This window comes from Rattus norvegicus, chromosome 5 (assembly GCF_036323735.1).
Source record: "Rattus norvegicus strain BN/NHsdMcwi chromosome 5, GRCr8, whole genome shotgun sequence".
In the NCBI taxonomy this organism is placed as follows: domain Eukaryota; kingdom Metazoa; phylum Chordata; class Mammalia; order Rodentia; family Muridae; genus Rattus; species Rattus norvegicus.
Genome location: NC_086023.1, coordinates 64,425,456 through 64,444,670, shown reverse-complemented (window position 1 = coordinate 64,444,670; position 19,215 = coordinate 64,425,456). Strand labels below are relative to the sequence as shown.

General features: G+C 40.2%; 1 protein-coding gene across 3 annotated transcripts in view; it reads right to left on the bottom strand.

Annotated features, from left to right (window-relative positions):
• Positions 1-1,831: 1,831 nt before the first annotated feature.
• Positions 1,832-19,215, bottom strand: part of Dcaf10 (DDB1 and CUL4 associated factor 10) — a 40,533-nt gene continuing 23,149 nt past the window's right edge. Inside the window, exons 4-8 of one of the 3 annotated variants that reach the window (XR_010066397.1) lie at positions 10,564-10,766; positions 8,903-9,013; positions 8,604-8,749; positions 3,890-7,795; positions 1,832-3,136 (exon numbers count right to left, since the gene is read on the bottom strand). Coding sequence is in view for 2 of the 3 variants with exons in the window: in XM_006238066.5 (XP_006238128.1) it covers positions 7,427-7,795; positions 8,604-8,749; positions 8,903-9,013; positions 10,564-10,766 (829 nt within the window). In the remaining variant the exon portion in view is untranslated. Of the gene's footprint in view, positions 7,796-8,603; positions 8,750-8,902; positions 9,014-10,563; positions 10,767-19,215 lie in introns of all 3 variants that reach the window. The other 2 variants (XM_006238066.5, NM_001107935.1) reach the window with 2 other exon arrangements.

Below are 19,215 nucleotides of genomic sequence, written 5' to 3'. Positions count from 1 at the left end.
GTCTCTGTGTTTAACCTGTGGTCCTCAGACCTGCAGCAGCAACAACAGTAAACTGGGAAGGAAAGAGGATGGGGTTTTCAGGCAAAGGCAGATGACGAGGCTGTGGCTAACACCTGTGGCTTAACTTGTCCGGATGGTCCTACTGTACGTGAGAGCCCTCTGCTTATGGGAGTGACATGGCAGAAAAGGCAGCTGGTCTACCTCAGTATTCAGATCAGAGTTTTTCAGCATGGGGGATGGGCCAGAGAGTATGAAACTTTTTTTTTCCCCAGAGCTGAGGACTGAACCGAGACCTTCCTCTACCACTGAGCTAAATCCCAAACCCCAATGAAGCTTCTTTAAAAAGAGAATTACATTGCTGAGAATAAAGTCAGAGCTAATCAACACAACCCTAACAGACTTCTAATCGTGAGAAGAGTCAGGAAAGCTGTTGGAGGCCTCTCTACGTTTCCCATTACTTAACAAAATAAAGGTAAAATGTGGAGCCATCGAGATGGTTAGCAGGTGAAGGTGCTTTGTGCCAAGTCCAGTGACTTTCCTCTCCCCCTGAGCACCACCACTGTGTTCTTTTCAGCTCTGAGATGTAGTCTCTGGGATGCAGAAACCACGTACACATCAAATGTGTTTCACAAATAAAGGAACGTGAACACCCGGTCAGATGGAAGCCAGACGTTCCTAGTTTTAAAAGCAGAAGCAGCTGTTCACCCTGAGTAGAAAAATATCTCCAAGGGAAAAGCACTTGCACCAATTCTAAAAACATTGCTGCTCCTAAACAAATATCCGGATCTTTCCACATTTTTTGTCCTGATACTAGAAAAATTTTAATTGTACAGCAAAGCTGCAATGAAGTTGTTACTGTATGAAAACGACATGCAGGTTGAATCCAGTGAACGCTATCAAAGTACAGCCATTAGGTCATGAAGGCAGAAGATCTACATCTATCCCACTAAGGATGTGACTGAGGGAAAGAAAGCTTTGACTGTGAAAGATAACAGTACCAGCTTCATAAGGATTGAATGCTGAGCCTGGCACATGATATTACACTAACACTCAGCACACAGCAAGAATAATGATCCCCTACACATGCTGCCCACGATTATCTAACCTCATCTCCGTGTTGGCTGAAACCACGAAGGTTACGAGAGCCTGCTACAGCACTAATAGGAAGCGACCGCCTCTCAACAATATACGTTAATGAGCACTGGAATGCAGAGCTCTTGGCCTTCTTCTTTCCATCACAAACTGAAGGTCACCACCCCTCAAGTGCTAAGATTACAGGCATGTACCACCATGTCCAGCTAAAACATTCTATTTTTAAGTATTTTTAAACATGTCAGCAAAAGAGGTAATGTGAATTTTAGAGCTAAAGTTTGTTAAGTTAGTTCATCTAGTTTGGCAAGATATTCTGAATTGAATGAGATTCATTCTTACTTTTTCAGTTGTCACACAGCATGGTAAGAGGTACTTAATTTGTGAGCCCAGAGCCATGTGAAAACGTAGAGCTGTGTTCACACGAGGGCATGATGCAAGTGTGGAGCCGCTCTAACTCCTCCTCCCTGGTATCACCAATCCTGAATCTACGTCTATTTCGTAAGCTTCGGTAGAGACCTTAGTTTTATCTCTGTCTCCGATACCTAAACTGACCATAGAGCAGGGACTCAAATCCATGGCCAATGAAAAGTACAGTCCTAATTTAGTTTTCAAAATCACTAAGGAATACCCAGATGATGATGGCCTGTCAGTTATCAACAAAAACAAGCCGAGGCTACCTCTGGGGCTTAATCATTTTCCATCACATTCTGGGTTCATGAGAACTTGAGGCCACACATAGTGAAGGTTTAATTCATTCAACAGATATTTATTGAACAACTACTCTGTCAGATCTTATCCCAGGCACCGTGGATACAAGAATAAAGAAGATAGCCCTGCCCTCGAGGAGCGTACAGTCTAGCAGAAGGGCCAATAGCACCTTAGAACCTGCTGGGTATGTTCTGGTTGCCAGCATAGTAACTAGAATATTCCAAACTTGCCAAAAATACAAACCTAAAGTTTGGTCCCCCTTATCCCCCTAAAAAGCAGAGTTTGGAAATAAAGAATACAGTCAAATCTAAAAGAAAATTCAAATATGCTCTTTGTGTAAGGGAAAGTACAGATTGGCCTATCTTAAAGATTGTGACCAGATCTAAATCCTGAATATTATTTTATTATTCCTGGGGGTGAGCATCACTTATAGTGACATTTATATATACATACATTCAAAAGACACCTGCATGACATGTGCTCCTTGGGACTTCTTTTTTTTTTTTTTTTTTAAAGAACTATTTGTTTGTCAATGCACTGTAGCTGTCTTCAGACACACCAGAAGAGGGCATCAGATCCCACTACAGATGGTTGTGAGCCACCATGTACTTGTTGGGAATTGAACTCAGGACCTCTGGAAGAGCAGAGAGTGCTCTGAAAGGCTGAGCCACCTCTCCGGCCCCTGGGACTTGTGATTAAACCTCTCTCAGGTCATTTACAACTCCAGACAGCAACTCACACAGGCAAACTGGAGACTTCTCTTGTTGATTTCTACTACCATTTGGAGGGGAGCAGGTCTCAGGACATACACAGTCTGGACTTCCCTGGAGAACGTAATGTTAGTGCAGTCTTACTCTACAGTGTCGCTAAACTGTCTTTTTTTTTTTTTTTTTTTTGGTTCTTTTTTTCGGAGCTGGGGACCGAACCCAGGGCCTTGCGCTTCCTAGGTAAGCGCTCTACCACTGAGCTAAATCCCCAGCCCCAACTAAACTGTCTTTTAATGTGATGATCTAGAGTACCTTTTCATGGTTACTCAGTGTCACCTCCCTCTCTAGCCTACCTAGATTTTCCTTTTCCTTCCTCCCTCTTGTTCTGTGTTCTTAAAGGCATGAAGGGTCCCTGAAGAGGCAGAGCCTTTGTGTCAGCATACCCGACTTCGGTTCGGCTAGTTCTTAATCCAGCAGCAGCCAGTTTTTACTTCCCTTACTCGGCGGAAGCTGAAGTAACCCCACCTTTAACTGGGAGCTTTCTGTGCAGTTCCTTTGCAGGCCCTACAGGACTGGTTAGTTCATGTCACAGCCCATAACTTGAAGACAGCACAGAAGAAAATGGGAACCTGTTAGAGACAGGCACAGCAATAGAACACATTACTTTGCAGATATGAAACTCGTCTTAACACTAAAACTGAGGCAAACAGTTACAGCTGCAGGAATCCCTCACTGAGCCATTCCTCCCTTTTGTTATAGCCCTTTTGTTCTCTGAAATGTCTCACGGGCATCAGAGCTCATTGGGGATTTGCAATAAAACATCATGAATATAACTTCATGATGAAGTCAACTAGACTGAGCACACTGCTTAAAAAGGCAGGGAGGTAGACTACCATCCCTAAGGAGACTTGCATCAAAAAAATAACTGAAAATTTAAAAGTTTGGCATTTAAAAGATATACATTAGTTATCCAAACAGAAGTCATATATATGGACTCCTTCACGACCAACAGAAGGTGTTATTAAGTGGACTTATACAGCACTCCAAGACCACTGGTCACAGAATAAAGATGATTGTCATCGGGAAGTTATCAGGCCATGTCTCCTGCTTTCAAAGGCCAAATGAAAGCCAGGTGTGCTGGCATATGCCCTTAATCCCAGCATTCGGTAGGCAGAGGCAAGGGAAACTCTGAATTGTGGGCCAGCCTGGGTTACAAAGTGAGTTCTAAGACAGCCAAGGTGTCATAGAGAAACTTTTTCTAGAAAAAAATAAATAATGAAGATAAAAGCCACGTGTAACAGACATTTATAGACACTGCTCTGTCCTCCAGGGTGAGAAACACCCACCTTCTAAGATGCTTGATGTGTTTTCTTTATTCTCACCTTCTAGAGGGCACAGCCTTGAAAATTGTGACATGATCTGGTCCTCGATGCAGGAGTAGGGAATATGAAATTTATATTTTCCTTGTGTTGTTTTCTTAAAATTTTTTTGCTGTGCTGCCTTCTTGGGAATACAATAGGGAGAAAAAAACAAAATATACATATGCTTTGGGTTCTGAGAATTTGTTTTTAATAACAGGGTTTCACTGTATAACTGGCTAGCTCTTACATTAGCTCTTCATTTCATGATTGAAAATAAGCAACTACTGTGTGTTTGATACATCTATACAAGTCATTCAACATAGCATTCCTGTTGACTCTTCCAAAGGAAGCTTTTATTTAGGAGAATGATTTATTTACCAAGGTTTACCAACAGTAATAGCTTCATTATCAATTAAAATATATTTCTACCAATTATAATAAAAATGACTACATAAAACAGTAAAAAACACCAGAGTTTTAGACTGAGACCCTAAGGCCAGGCTGTGGGTGCACATGTGTTTAATCCCAGCACTTGGACGTCAGAAGCAGGTGGACATCTGTGAATTTGATGCCAGCCTGGTCTATACAAAGAAACCCTGTCTTAAAAAGCCAAAACCAAAACCAAAAAGGGCGGCCATTCAATTCCCTGGCTAGTACTGTCTGATTTTGTCTTGATCCTGACTAGACCTCAGAGAGGGCAAAGGTTCCCTGCCAAGTTTGCTGGCTCTTGTCAGCCCTCATCTGTGTGGTTTTGCGTCCTTACAAGGCTGACTCCCCTGCACCTTTTCTACACCATGGGTGCTCATCTGAGTAATTTTTCTGTTAGAAATGGCCTGAGTTTATAATCTCCATCTCATGGAAACATCAGTGTTGAAATGATCTTTTATGCAGTACTGAAGGGAAGGAGGCCAGCCTTGTAATAAAGATGTGCAGATGATAGCAAGCACATAGACTAACATGAACTACAGAACTCAGCAGTAAAATCAACAGGCAAATGTCAGTCTGAATCCAGTGCTGCCCCTAGGCCAGTCACACTCCATTTTTTTGACACATTTCTACTTTCAACATGATTGACGCTCATCCCACCTACCTTGTAAGGGCCTTTGTAGGGGCCCCTTGGTATATTAAAGCAGACACATTCTTCGACACATAGTAGGTATTCAAAGACAGTTGATTCAAGGATCCCTGGCTTGAGTTAGGTGACATGTGGGTATAACATCTGACACAGAACTCTTTCCAAACTGATATCATTTATGGACTCTTTTGAGTATCAATTTAATCCTTATACAAAATAGTTTTTAATTGTGAGGTCTTAATTGCTGCATTTCCTCTCTAACTATTCTCTTTGGGGAAAAAACTTTTGTCAAAAGCTATGGCAAGCAAGCCTAGGATTTTCATTGTGCTTGTTTGGTTTTTTTCAATGAGTACAAAATTTCCAGCTTTTCCAACATCTATGATAAGGAGTGTTGATTTAGTGTTAAAGATTGTCCCAGAGTTAGCATTGTTCTCAGTGAGACTCAAGCTCTTACAGGTGTGTGAACCAGAGAGAACTGTTGTGTTCATCATGTTTGGATCGCTTAAGCATTTCTGTAAGTACTGAAATACTTTTTCCTATGGATCAAACTCTCAGCATCTACTCCCATGCCTTCTTCCTTCTTCAATCTTACCATCTTATTTACAATAATATATAACCTAAAGACAAAATGCCCACAAGCACTGATGTTTTTTTAAAGCCAGCATATACAGAAGAAGCTACCCTGAGCAAGGAATTAAGAGACTTGAATCAAAGCCCTGACTTTACCACTAACTTTGTATGACCATAGGCAAATCATGTGACCTCTTTCATTTGTCCAACAATGAACTGGATATCACTTCAAGTTATTTTCTACTCTAAAATTGCTATATTATTACTATTTAAATAGATGAAACATCTTGTGGGAATTATGTTAAGCACCAAATGGATAATGAAATATCTACTGCCATTTCAAGTTGTATTTTAAACTATGACCTAGAGACCACCTGGATGCAGATATGCGGTTCCGTTTATTACAAAGAGTCCTGTCCTTTCCCTACCTAAATCAGTTTTAAGGTCTGGCCCAGATTCCTGCATTTTTTACAAGTCCTTCTGGGATCTGCATCCTAATACTAGAGAAACAATGGAAAGGGCATGCAACCAAAGAGAGCAAAGTTGCTACTGCATGGCCTAAATTCCAGCTTCTAATATATCTCAACACAGTATCAATCAACCAGCCAGCCAGCCAACCAGCCAGCCAGCCAACCAGCCAACCAGCCAGCCAGCCAGCCAGCCAGCCAGCCAACCAGCCAGCCAGCCAGACAACCAACCAGCCAACCAACCAACCAGCCAACCAACCAGCCAGCCAGCCAGCCAGCCAGCCAGCCAGCCAGCCAGCCAGCCAGCCAGCCAGCCAACCAGCCAGCCAACCAGCCAGCCAACGTAGCAGAGCCTGGCAGAACATGGTCTGTTCAAACAGGAGCAGCCTGTGCTTACACACTGTCTCCCAGACTTTCCATAACCAAACACAAGACAGCAGTGTCAGTCAGGTCCCTGACTCTAGGTCTGACAGCAGCTTAAAGAGGATTGCAGCTCTCTTCTTACTAACACTGAGAACTGATTCCTGGTTGAAGGAACAAACACAATAAAATCTTTACTTGATTTCCCTCCCACCCCATGACTATAAACACATCATCTGTGTGATTAAAAGAATCATAGCCAATCTAAGTCACATGAATCTCCTCACTCTTTGGCCAGATACTGTGCCAACCTAATGAATAAATCTTCTGTACAACAGAAATGACCAAGCTTATTGCTTCTCCTTTCCTCTCCAATGCTGCTGACTGAACAAAATAGCAAGTAGAGACATGATGCTGGAGACTGTAAATTCATACCAGCGACATAAATCATACAGAAAGGTTGTAGTGTTTTTCTAGAATTTCACAACAAATCTCACATGAGATAACGTGTATAATTTTAACAGGAAACTTTAAAAAGATACCTTGTTGCAAGAGTTCCTAACAGTTATGAGAGTAACGCCATCCCTGTGCTCAGTATCTGACAGTAACTCTAAAGGCCAAGTATACTGATAGATGCAGATGAACTTTCTCAATAACCAGTGTGCCAACATCCAACTTCTGGGTTTTATTTAATACTAGTGCCATGGGTTTTCTCATCCCAACCAAGGCTCCTGCCAAATGTCCATAAAATTCATTTCAAAATCAAAGAGAAGGAAAGAGGCAGGGAACAGTGGAGACGGGGGTAGGAGAATAAGCCACATGCAAAACGACCAAGAAAACCCAAGCTCAGGGGCACAGACCAGGGCAAAGGAATGCTGACAGGACAGGGCCGTGTGGTTGAAATGGTGATGCCCGGATGATGCTGGAAGGCCAAGTACTCAGGTCACACATCTGTTCACTGACCCATAAGAACCAAGAGCTTGATCCAAACTTATAAGATCTTCTAAAAAAGAAAATACTTCACCTAAATTGAAGTAATTTATAAGCCAAACACCAGAAGAGTTCCTCATTTGATGTAAGTTGTGCCTAAAACTTTGGCTGATACAAAGAGACCCGTCCACTAAGGCACCCTGAGGCGATCTGACAATGTGTTGGAGAGAACTTTGTTGTCAGAACCACGTCATTGTGAGAGTACAGAGAACGAATCACCCGCAGGGGACTGGCTTCTTTGGGTAAACAGTCAACAAGCTCACTGCACTGTTTGTCAAATCCCAACAAGCGAATCCCATAGCCATGTGGGGAAGAAATCATTCGTCCATCAGGGCTGAAGCAAAGTTCTTTGATGTAGCCCCTGCCAACATTTGCTTCTTCGATGTAATGAGTCAACCGCAGGGAACAGCGAGGTGAGACAGGTCGCACTGGAGCTCCTTCTTGGAATTCATAGACACAAGTCCACTGGAGGAGAAAGGAGGCAAAGCGAGGTTAGATTTCCAAATAGTAAGTACTGCAGAGACACACCTCATCCTAAGCTCAACAGAGAGCCAGAGCCACAGGAATGCTGCAGCGTATCAATCAGAATACCAGCCCTCTCTGAACTACCAAGACACGCACCCCTCATACTTCATCTCCATAAACTAAGGTCACTGTGTGCTATGATGCTTTAAGACCTCTTGTTCCTGAGGCTAGCTATGACTTTTTTGAGGGCAGGACAATTCAGGACCCAGAGTATATGTCTCTGCACCTCAAAGGTCCTTCACCCTTCCTTCAGTCTGCAGAGCCAGTGAGCTCTTTGCAGTTCTGCCTAGCACAGTGGTGGGACCTCAGGTCTTTTAACTCTCCCCCAGGCATCAGTTTAGCCCCCTCCTTCTCAGTTTTGCTGGCTTTTAAGGAGACAGTGGTGATAATTGTCTTACTAAACCCCAAACCTCATATTAGCTTAGCTTAGCTGAACAGCTCAGTGTAATGTTTAATATATGGTTTTGTTTGTTTCCTTAGGTGATGGGTAAGAATGAAGAAGCTAGGCAGACTGTGAGCTGATGGTGGTCTTTAGGGTACTTCCCAGCTCACAGTACCAAGGCAAAAGAGGAAAAACAGATTGCAAAGGATAAAGCAACAGAAGGGGTGGAGGAGTTGAGAAGCAGGCGCTGGGTAGTAATGCCCCGAGGGCAGGGACTGAGCCTGGTTATCAGCCTAAGGCCTGCACACAGGGCAGCAGCAATTTGTCCAATGAGCCCTGCTGAATGTGAAGCCCTGCAGCCTGTACCTCCTGATCGTCAGTGTTGCTTGAGCACCGGAGGAGGGTGGCCCAGCCTTTGGGATGCAGCTGTAAGGATGTGATGCAGTTTCCCCGGTCTCTCTCACCAGGAACTTCAGGGGTTAAGACTTCAAGACTATTTCGTGGTGAAACTCCTGAGATACAAAAAATAAATGAAAGATTTTGGATTTTTGTTATCCAAGGATAACACTTGTTAAGCACTTGTTTTTATGAGTTAAAACTAGACCAAAGAAAGCTATTTGGTAGAACTTATTGCTATAAGACTACAAACCCAACTTTTAACCTACCTTCTCGTTGAGAGGCTCGTGACACGTGTTTCTCAGTTGAATTTGAATCATTGTGATGACAAGGTGAACCAGAAACTCTAGAACCAGAAGAACTTGATGAAGTGGTCAAATCTTGAAAAGGAAATTGAAAAATTAACACAACACTTGCATCTTCTTTTAATTTTTTAATTATCTGCTTAAGCTTTTAAAACTTCTAAAGCATGTACACAAAATCTCATGTAAACTGGATAATGGAGATGAAGACAGGACAGCTCTTGGCTGTTTCAGGTCTACATTCTTAAACCTTCCACAGTAATGTCTCATGTGAAATAAGAGAAAAGGCCAAATAAACACATAGGCACCTCTGCCCCTCCCGTCTAAAACAGAAGGGACAAATTAACGTCTGGGGAAAATGAGGATAGACCCCGAGCAGGCTAAGTCAGTCCACAGAGTACGCTTCACACTGCATTTCTAGCAGCTGCACACTTCCGTAGGAGTCCTTGGCAGCCTAACTTAACACAGGGACCCTGGCCACCGGACCCCCTGAGACATCGGCTACAACTTGAGTCATCCTTAGGAGACTGAACAGCTTTTTGGCTTTTCAGTCAAAAATGGACAACTTGAGAGCCATCATTCACACACCTCTGTCCTAGCACTTGTGGGGCAGAGGCAGGAGGTGGATCTCTAAGCCCGAGGCCAGCCTGGTCTACAGTGAGTTCCAGGACAGCCAGGGCTACACAGGGGTCTCAGAAGGGTTGTGTGTGGGGGAACCCAAAAAATCAGCCAACCAAAAAACCAAATCCAAACCTATATTATCTATTTGTTGCATAAATAGGGAGGTTAGAAGATGTGGAAGTTGGGTCTCCTAACTGCGTGTGTTCCAGGGATGGAACTCGGGTTGTCATACTTGGTGGCAAGTGGCTTAATCCACTGAGCCATCACTTCAGCACCAAAAGGAATTTTCAGAAGCCTGTGCACATAAAAGAATCCAACCACTTGAAGTTTTTTTTTTTTTTTTTTTTTTGTTTGGTTTTTTTTTGGAGCTGAGGACTGAACCCTGGGGCCTTGCGCTTGCTGGGCAAGCACTCTACCACTGAGCTAAATCCCCAACCCCTTGAAGTTATTTTTTAACCAAAGGTCTTTTTTTCACTTTGGCTCTTGTTTAAATAATATCAATAATGAATATGTTTCTAGGCCAGTCTCTTAATTTCGATGTGTAGATGCAATAGGATGCCTATCAGCTAATATTAATATAGCCCAACTTCATTTACATTTAATGAAATCAGCAATGAACAATAAAAAAGGCTCCAGCAAGAGGATGCTCCAAGATGGCATCAGCTTGTGAGTGGACATCAGAAGTGTAGTACAGACTACACACTTAGAACTGTTGAAGTGACTATAATTTAATACCCTAAGACAGGTATCATATTGGGCCATCACTAAGCTTGAGGCAAGGATGATGATTCTCTGGCTAATAGAAATCCGAAAGAGCTTTTAGAGCTAAGAGTCATTCCAGAGGCACAAGTTAACATTGTCAGAGATACATGAAAGTCATCACACCTCAGTGGAAAGCTGTGAGTCAGCTTCTGGAGAATGGCTTCACCTCCTGTCTCTGAAAGCATACTTAGACCAGAAACACCTGCCCCTCCGTGGCTCAGATGCTTTCAACCAAAAAACCTTACCTGAACTTGAAGTAGTTCTTCTTGCTCTCAGAATGGGATAGCTGCCTACTTCTAAAGACTTAGTCAAGTCCAGATCATGCAAAATCAAGAGATATCCAGAGGACGTTGAGATCAACATTTTGGAACAATCTGGTGTTAATCTCATTCGCATAAGAAAACGTGTATGAAAGAATTTTTTGTGTGGACACCCATCTTCTGTGCACCTACAGAAATCAGACCAACAAACCCAGTGTTACCACAAATATACCAACTCCCAGTACCAGTCAAACTATTTTATTCTTAAAGAACTGAGAGCCACACACATATTTTATATTTTACAATGCTTTTTAGCCCTGGCTGTCCTGGAACTCAACTTTATAGACAAGAGATTAAACTCAGGTTGCAGGGTTGGTAGCAAGTACCTTTACCCACTGAGCCATCTTGGCAGCCCATAAAACATAGTTAGTCTTTATAAATGAAGAGCTGTGACTCATTACCCAGAGGTTGAACAGTATTAGCCAGTTAAAGGCTTCATCCTACTAGATCTTAATTTTGCTTCAAGCATTCAAGTTTATATCTAAGAGAACATGGGTAAATGGTTACTATGTTTTATTCTCCCTGTGTTGTCTCTCTATCCCCCAATCTTCCTATGTAGTATGCGTCCTCCGTCAGGTTTTTCTCAGTTGTCTGACTATCATTGTGTGCTTGCTCATTTAGGTGAGAGCAAGGAATTCAAGCTGAATGGGAACTCTTGAGTACAAGGAGGATGAAGCCATTTCTGAAGAGCCCCTTAGTGCTAATATCTGTGAGGTGACTACTGAAAGAAGCTAAAACTGTATGAATTTTACTACTCAGCCCCTTGGTTTTGGCAGAGCAGTGAAGCCTCCAACTGTTTCTGGCATCCTTCAAGATGGCAGTATTTTCTATATTACATCTTTACAGAGTTAGGAACTTCTGGGAAAATGATCTACTGCCCACTGGACGGGGTGAAGAGTAGAGCTAAAGTTCTTAAATATCTCTCACTCAAGTCTCCTCTAGCTACTACTTTCCCTCTGCGACTGAGGATTTCGGTTTGTTTTCAATTGCTTGTGTTTATATGTGTGCATGTGTACATGACATGTGACCAGGTGCCTGGAGAGGCCAGACGATGGCATTGGATCCCCTCAAGCTGGAATTACAGGAGGGAGGCTTTAAACCATCTGATACAGGGGCTGGGAACTGAACTTGGGTCTTCTGGAAGAGCAGTGAGTGCCATAAACTCTAAATCACCTCTCTCTACCAGGAATTAGCTTTCTAAACATCTGGAGTGAAGCTGCCTGAAGTCAGTTGCCATTCATCTGCCTGACTGCCAGCTTCTAAACTTTTATTATCAAGTTTCTTCTTTTTTCCTGTCTTTTTAAGTTTATGTCTAATCTCTGGTCCTTACCCGCACTTTGGTTTTTGTGACAGGATCTCATTATGTAACCTCGACTGACCTGAAACTTCTTATGTAGGCCAAGTTGGAAGAGAATTTATTGAGATTCTCCTGCTTCTGAGATTACTGTAGTTTTTGAGTCTTTTTTTATCGATTTTATTTAAATCTTGTAAAGACTTAAATGTAGGTCCCATAATTACTATCAAGGTTATATATTTTCTTTAAAATTACATACTTTAGCTATATGTGGAAGCCCACCTGTAGTTCAGTCCTTAAGAGAGTATTCATATTTGTGAATACTTTAAGTCTATATATGAAACACACATATACACGTTATTTCAAAAGTACTTGTCTATTCCTATAATCTGAACTTTGGGAGAAAGATAACAAGTTCAAGGATAAATTAGCTACAAAGTGAGATTTGTCTCACAATAAGAAAAGAAACAAACCTTTTAACTATTGGTTAGGATACACTCACAACAAAATAGGAACATGATTGATTTGTACATTATCTTACACATATTAACCTTTATTTACTTTTAATTATAACATTGTATTAAATTGCATATTGTGCATACTTCTGGTATACAATATTTTTCTTTTTCTTTTTTTGTGGTGCTAGGAATCAAACCTAGGGCTTGTACATGCTAACCCTGTACTCTACCACTAAGCTAACACTCCTAGCTGGCAACAAGTTTTGAAATATGCATTACTTTATTTACATTCAGGAATTTTACTTTTTTCTTTTTTTAAGATTTATTTATTTTATATATGCGAATACACTGATGCTGTCTTCAGACACACCAGAAGAGGGCATCAGATTCCACTACAAATGGTTGTGAGCCACCATGTGGTTGCTGGGAATTGAACTCAGGACCTCTAGAAGAGCAGCCAGTGCTCTTAACTGCTGAGCTGTCTCTCCAACCCCTGTACTTTTTGTCTTTTTTGGTTGTAAGACAGTCTCTCTACATAGCCCAGGCTGTTCTGGACTCATTGTGTAAACCGGGTAGGCCTTGGCCTCTCAAGTGCTAGGATTAAAGGCCTGTACTACCATGCCCAGAAGATACGCTACCTTTTGTTAACCTATTTACCACTTGACAGAAATCATATCGGCTCTACTTTTGGAGGCAATTATGAAGAATATTACTGTAAACATTCATGTACAAGTCTCTGTGTGTGCACATAAATGTTCACTTTCATGAGTAGACATACCCACGAGGTAAAATTGCTGTGTCATAGACTAACTATGGTTAATATCTTATAAAGTTGGCAAACTGAACCAGGTGTGGTAGTGCACACCTTTAATACCAGCTCTGGAGGCAGAAGCAGGCAGATCTCTTTGAGTTAGGGGCCAGCTTTTCTACATAGAGAGCTCCAGAACAGCCAGGACTATGTAGAGAGATCCTGTCTCAAGAAAACAAAACAACAAACAAAAACAAACAATCATGAAATAAAAACAAGCTAGCAAACTATTAATTCCAGTAGTAAGAATTCTAATAATGATGCTTCTAATAATGAGTTCTAGTTTCCCACTTTGTCACTGTTATTAATAATATTGAGCCTTTTCATCCATAAGCATGTAGTAGCTATTCATTTCTTTCAGCACTGTTCTAGCTTAAAAATCATACACATGGGCTGGAGAGATGGCTCAGCGGTTAAGAGCACTGATTGCTCTTCCAGAAGTCCTGAGTTCAAATCCCAGCAACCACATGGTGGCTCACAACCATCTGTAATGAGATCTGATGCCCTCTTCTGGTGTGTCTGAAGACAGCTACAGTGTACTTATATATAATAAATCTTTAAAAAATATATTAAAAAATCATACACATGTCACACATATGTGTACACATATATAAATAATATATTTTTACTATGTTAGGGAACCAAACCCAAGGTATCATGAACAATAGGCAAGTGCTCTTCTGCTGACCTATACTCTCTGCTTAAGTCTTTTACTTTTGTTAAATTTATTCCTAAGTATCTTATTTTTTCTGGTTCCATTGTGAGGTGGAAATTTTTTTTAGTCATCCTTGGATTGTTTCTACTAATATAATTGAATTTTGTGTGTTCGTCTTATGGATGCGGTCAAGGGTAGAAATACAATTGGTTTTTGTGTGTTAATTTTGTATATTTGCTCATTGGTAGAAATGTGATTGGATTTTGTATATTAATTAATCTTGTATATCTGCTCATATATAAAAATGTAACTGGGAAGGCTAGAGAGATGGCTCAGAGGTTAAGAGCACTGGCTGCTCTTCCAGAGGTCCTGAATTCAATTCCCAGCAACCACATGGTGGCTCACAACCATCTGTAATGGGATCCAGTGCCCTCTTCTGGTGTCTGAAGACAGCTACAGTGTACTCACATGTATAAAATAAATAAATCTATAAAAAAATGCAACTGGGCTTTGTGTAATCTTCTATCTTGAAGACTTGCTGAAATTGGCTCTAGGGATTTTGTGGCCTCATCGGACTTCCTCCACAGAGTGCAGATCTTTTTCAATGGAAGCACTTCTCTCCGAGTTGGATGCATTTTACTTTTTCTGTCTGTCCGCACCTCCAAAGCTATGCTGTTCCTCCACACTGTGGAGAAAAGTGCTGCTAGATCTGTTCTCAATCTTATGGGGCCTCCAGGCTTTCACCATTAGGTGTGTGTGACTTAAGCCACAGGTTTTTCACAGGTGTTATCACATCAAGGTCCTTTTATTCCTATTTATGCCACAAAGAGCTGTTAGGTTTTATCAAGTGCTATTCTGTCTTCGCTAGCATGAGTAGATGGGTTTTGAAGTTCATTGAATATGATACATTATATTTATTTTTTGGACATTAAGCCAATTTGCATTCCTAGAATAAGTTCTATTTGATCTTTATACATGTTGCTAAATTTGATATTCTATTGCTTTACTGATGAGTTTTTATTTTTATTTTTTTTTTTGGTTCTTTTTTTTTGGAGCTGGGGACCGAACCCAGGGCCTTGCGCTTCCTAGGCAAGCCCTGGTATGTATGTTTGTACGTGTGTGTGTGTGTGTGTGTGTGTGTGTGTGTGTGTGTGTATGTATATATATATATATATATATATATATATATATATAGAGAGAGAGAGAGAGAGAGAGAGAGAGAGAGAGGTGTATATGCCACCATGGCACCATGTAGGTGCCACTATTTCAATTTCTGTTAAGTTGTTGGTTCTATACTATTTTGTTTTTTAATTACGACTAAATATTAAATTTTATAAAACAGAATCATAAGTATATCTAGCTTATGTTAGTATAATTAATAGAATAACTATTCATTTTTTAGAATACATCCAACTTGATTTTGATACTTTTGAGTAATATCTTTTAGGATTTAATTTTTATTTAGAATATTATTTATATCAGCATTCATATTATATACTATATGTGTGTATATATATATATATATATATATATATATATATAGAGAGAGAGAGAGAGAGAGAGAGAGATATTGAGAGCTTCATATAATATATTTTGATTTTATCTTCCCCTCTCTGAGCTCTTCAAAGGTTTGGTTTGGGAAGTGTTCTATTTTCTAGCTGGTAAAATTCATCAGTAAAGTCACTTGGGCCTGGTCCTTTTTAAATACTGTCTTTACCTCCTACAAGTCTGTATGTCTACATTTAAAAAGTCTACTGCTGACTCTGGTAGTCTGTGCTCTTGTGTGTATCTGCTTACCTGAGTAAACTGTCTAGTTGCCAAAAGATGTTCACACTACTCCCTTAGATCCGTTAGTTTCTAAGTATCTTTTATTTAACCATTTTTTGTGTTTTTGAGACAATGCCTTGCTGTGGGTAGCACAGACTATCCTCAAACTTATGATTCTCCTGCTTCAGCTGGCATGTAGGTGCCACTATTTCAATTTCTGTTAAGTTGTTGGTTCTATACTATTTTGTTTTTTAATTACGACTAAATATTAAATTTTATAAAACAGAATCATAAGTATATCTAGCTTATGTTAGTATAATTAATAGAATAACTATTTATTTTTTAGAATACATCCAACTTGATTTTGATACTTTTGAGTAATATCTTTTAGGATTTAATTTTTATTTAGAATATTATTTATATCAGCATTCATATTATATACTAGATCTTCTTTTTTCCTTCTAACATTATCTTTGTTATGCTTGGCTACTCAAATCATACTATAATAGCCTTATACATGAGGTACCAACCCCCCTTCTAGAACCTGACCAATTTCATTTAAATGTTATTTAGAATATTTGGTAAAAGTCACCTATAAAACAGTCTGTACTGCTTTTTTATTAGTAGATAAGTTTTAATTTATTTAAATTTTTAGTAGCTAAGTCTTAATTGATTTTTATCACTTAGTTGTATTAAGATTTATTTTAAAATTATGTATATACACATTATCCCGTGTAGGTATGCTCATGTGAGTACAGGTGCCCAAGAAGGCCTAAAGAGATTGGCTCTGGACTCCCCTGAAGCTGTGGTTGCAAGCCATTTTAAGCTGTCCACTGTAGGTGCTGGAAGTCAAACTGTTCCTGAAAGAGTAAAAGCTCTTAACCACTGAGACATTTCTCTAGGCCTCAATGTTTGTTTTGTAACGGTCATAGCAAAAATAATGTTCATTACAGTGTTCATTACTAAACACTGGATAGTCAGAGTTGATGAGTGAAGCAGGGTCTCTGGATGACACTACTGTACGGGGCTTCAGATACTAGGTCATGGGATGATCCAGAGGAAGAAGAGTGGGTACCAGAAGGTACAGAGTAAGATTTAGAGCATGAATATTTGTTAATTAGTATGGCAGAAGTTCACTATGTGTGTGTGTGCTGTGGGATCAAACCTAGAACCCAGTATAGCGATGTATCTGAGGCGCAAGGAAGGTCAATTTTCTAACACAGCAGCTTTTGTTGAGCTAGGACATGTTGATCAAATATCAGACTTGGTAAGAGGTCAATTTTCATTCGTCCGTTTTACTGAGGTGCTGGATTTTTGTTGTTGTTGTTATTGTTGGAGCTTGTTTGTTTGCTTGTGTTTATTTGATTTAGACGGAGTCTCACCATGTTGTCCAGGCTGGCCTAGAATACTCTGTAATCCTCCTGTTTCAATCTTCCAAATGCTAGGACTACAGGAGAATGTGCCATAGACCTAGCTTCTAATGTATATCGAATGAGATGTCTATTTCATCAAAGTTTTAAGTATATTGGTATAAATGTGTTGTTGCTGACATTTTTTAGCTTTTAAATTATATTTATTTTATATGTATGTAATGTGTGGGTATATGTGCACATGTAGAGGTTAGAGGACAACTTTCAGAGGTAAATTCTTACTTTCTATAATGTGAGCCTGGGGGTGCTCTGGTGGTAAGAGACTCCCCCAGGTTGTCAGGTTTGGTGGGAAGAGCCTTTATTTACTGAGCCATTTCACTGGCCACAGTGCTGCTCTGTTGAGATACAGTCCCACTATGTAGTTGACCTGGCCCTGAATCTATAGTCTTCCTATCTCAGGCTCAGTGCTGGGATAGCAGGTACATATCACTACATCTGACTCATTCTTTAATCATATCTCCCTTTTCATTGCTAGGACTGTCTTTTTTCCTTTCTTTGATAAATCTTACCCCCTCCTCTGTTTGATTAGCTTTTTCAAAGAATAGACTTGTAAAAATCTTACTATACTTTTGTTTTGTTTTTAAGACAGGCTCTCACTACGTAGCTCTGGCTGTCCTGGAACTCAATATATAGACTAGGCTGGCCTTGAACTCACAGAGCTCCATCTGCCTCTGCCTCCCAATTGCTGAGATAAAAGTTGTGTATTATGCCTGTCTGTATCATCATTGTCTTCCTCCTCCTCCTCTTCCTTTTTAATGTGCAGAGGTGTGTTGCCTTCAGGTATGTCTGAGAGTGTCAGATTCCCTTGAGTTGGAGTTAGGCAGTTGTGAGCTGACATGTGGGTGCTGGGAATTGAACCCTGGTCCTCTGGAAGAGCAGCCAGTGCTCTTAACCACTGAGTTATCTCTCTAGCTCTGTATTTTCAATACTGATTTTGTATTTCTATTTTTTATTATTTCCATACATCTTTTGCTGAGTTTCTCCACTACTTCCTTCAATTTCTCTGAATAAATTCCTAAACTTTCAGTCTTATAATTTCCCTACATCTGGGACTGCCTCTCCCTTTCTCCCTCCTGGATGGAATCTCATTATATGTAGACAGTCCAGCATCAGTCTCATCCTCCCCCTGCCCCAACTTCTCAAATGCTTGAATTACAATGCTAAGCTAAATGTGGAAACTTCTAATAACTGTGCCAACTCAACTGGACTGAGTTCAGAGAAAATGGTTTGTGTGATAGCATTTCTTACCTACTGTGCTGTTTAATACAAGCTGTTGTTGTTTTCATTGGTTCTAGGTCTGTTTGAAGGGATATATACACATACACATACACACTGTTTGGAGGAGCAGAATTATTATTAAAAAAGTAATACTATTAAATCTTCCAAAGCACCTTACTCAATTTTAAAGTCCTTAAAAAAAAAAGAGTGTGTGTGTGTGTGTGTGTGTGTGTGTGTGTGTGAGAGAGAGAGAGAGAGAGAGAGAGAGAGAGAGAAAGAGAGAAAGAGAGAGAGAGAGACAGAGAGAAGAGAGTGAGATAGTCTATTCTCTCCTTCATTATATGGGTTCTGGGAATGGAACTCAGGCCTCCAGGCATGCAGAGCAAATGCCTTACCTACTAATCTATCTCCCTGGCCTTTTTTAAAGGTCTGCCTTATTTGTTAGAAAAATGAAAGAGTAGGCCTGATATTTTCTACAAATTTTTGCTTTTTTTCCCCCTTGTAATTCTTCCAAATTTTTTTCTTGTAATTCTGTCAAGTTTTGTTTCAATGATGAGTTTTATTTTTAGGTACATTTAAGAATTCACTTATATTCTAGTAAAACTAGCCTTTTAATATAGTACCTTTTTATTGAATTATAATGCTTCTTGCTTTACATTTCTTTTTGTCTGCTATTTATGTGTCTACAACGTTTTCTTCTGATGAACAGTTATCTGTTTTTTCCCCTATCCTATTGACTGGCTTTGTATGTTTATCTAGAGAACACGCAGTTTGATTTTACTGTTTAATCTACCACTATCTGTTAACTGGCTACTTTACAGAGTAAACCTAGGTCTTCATACACGCCAGGCAGGTAGTCTGCCACTGAGCCACATCACTGACCCTTTTATTACAGTATTTTGAGACAAGGTCTTACTAAATTGCCTAGATTAGCCTTAATTTACAGC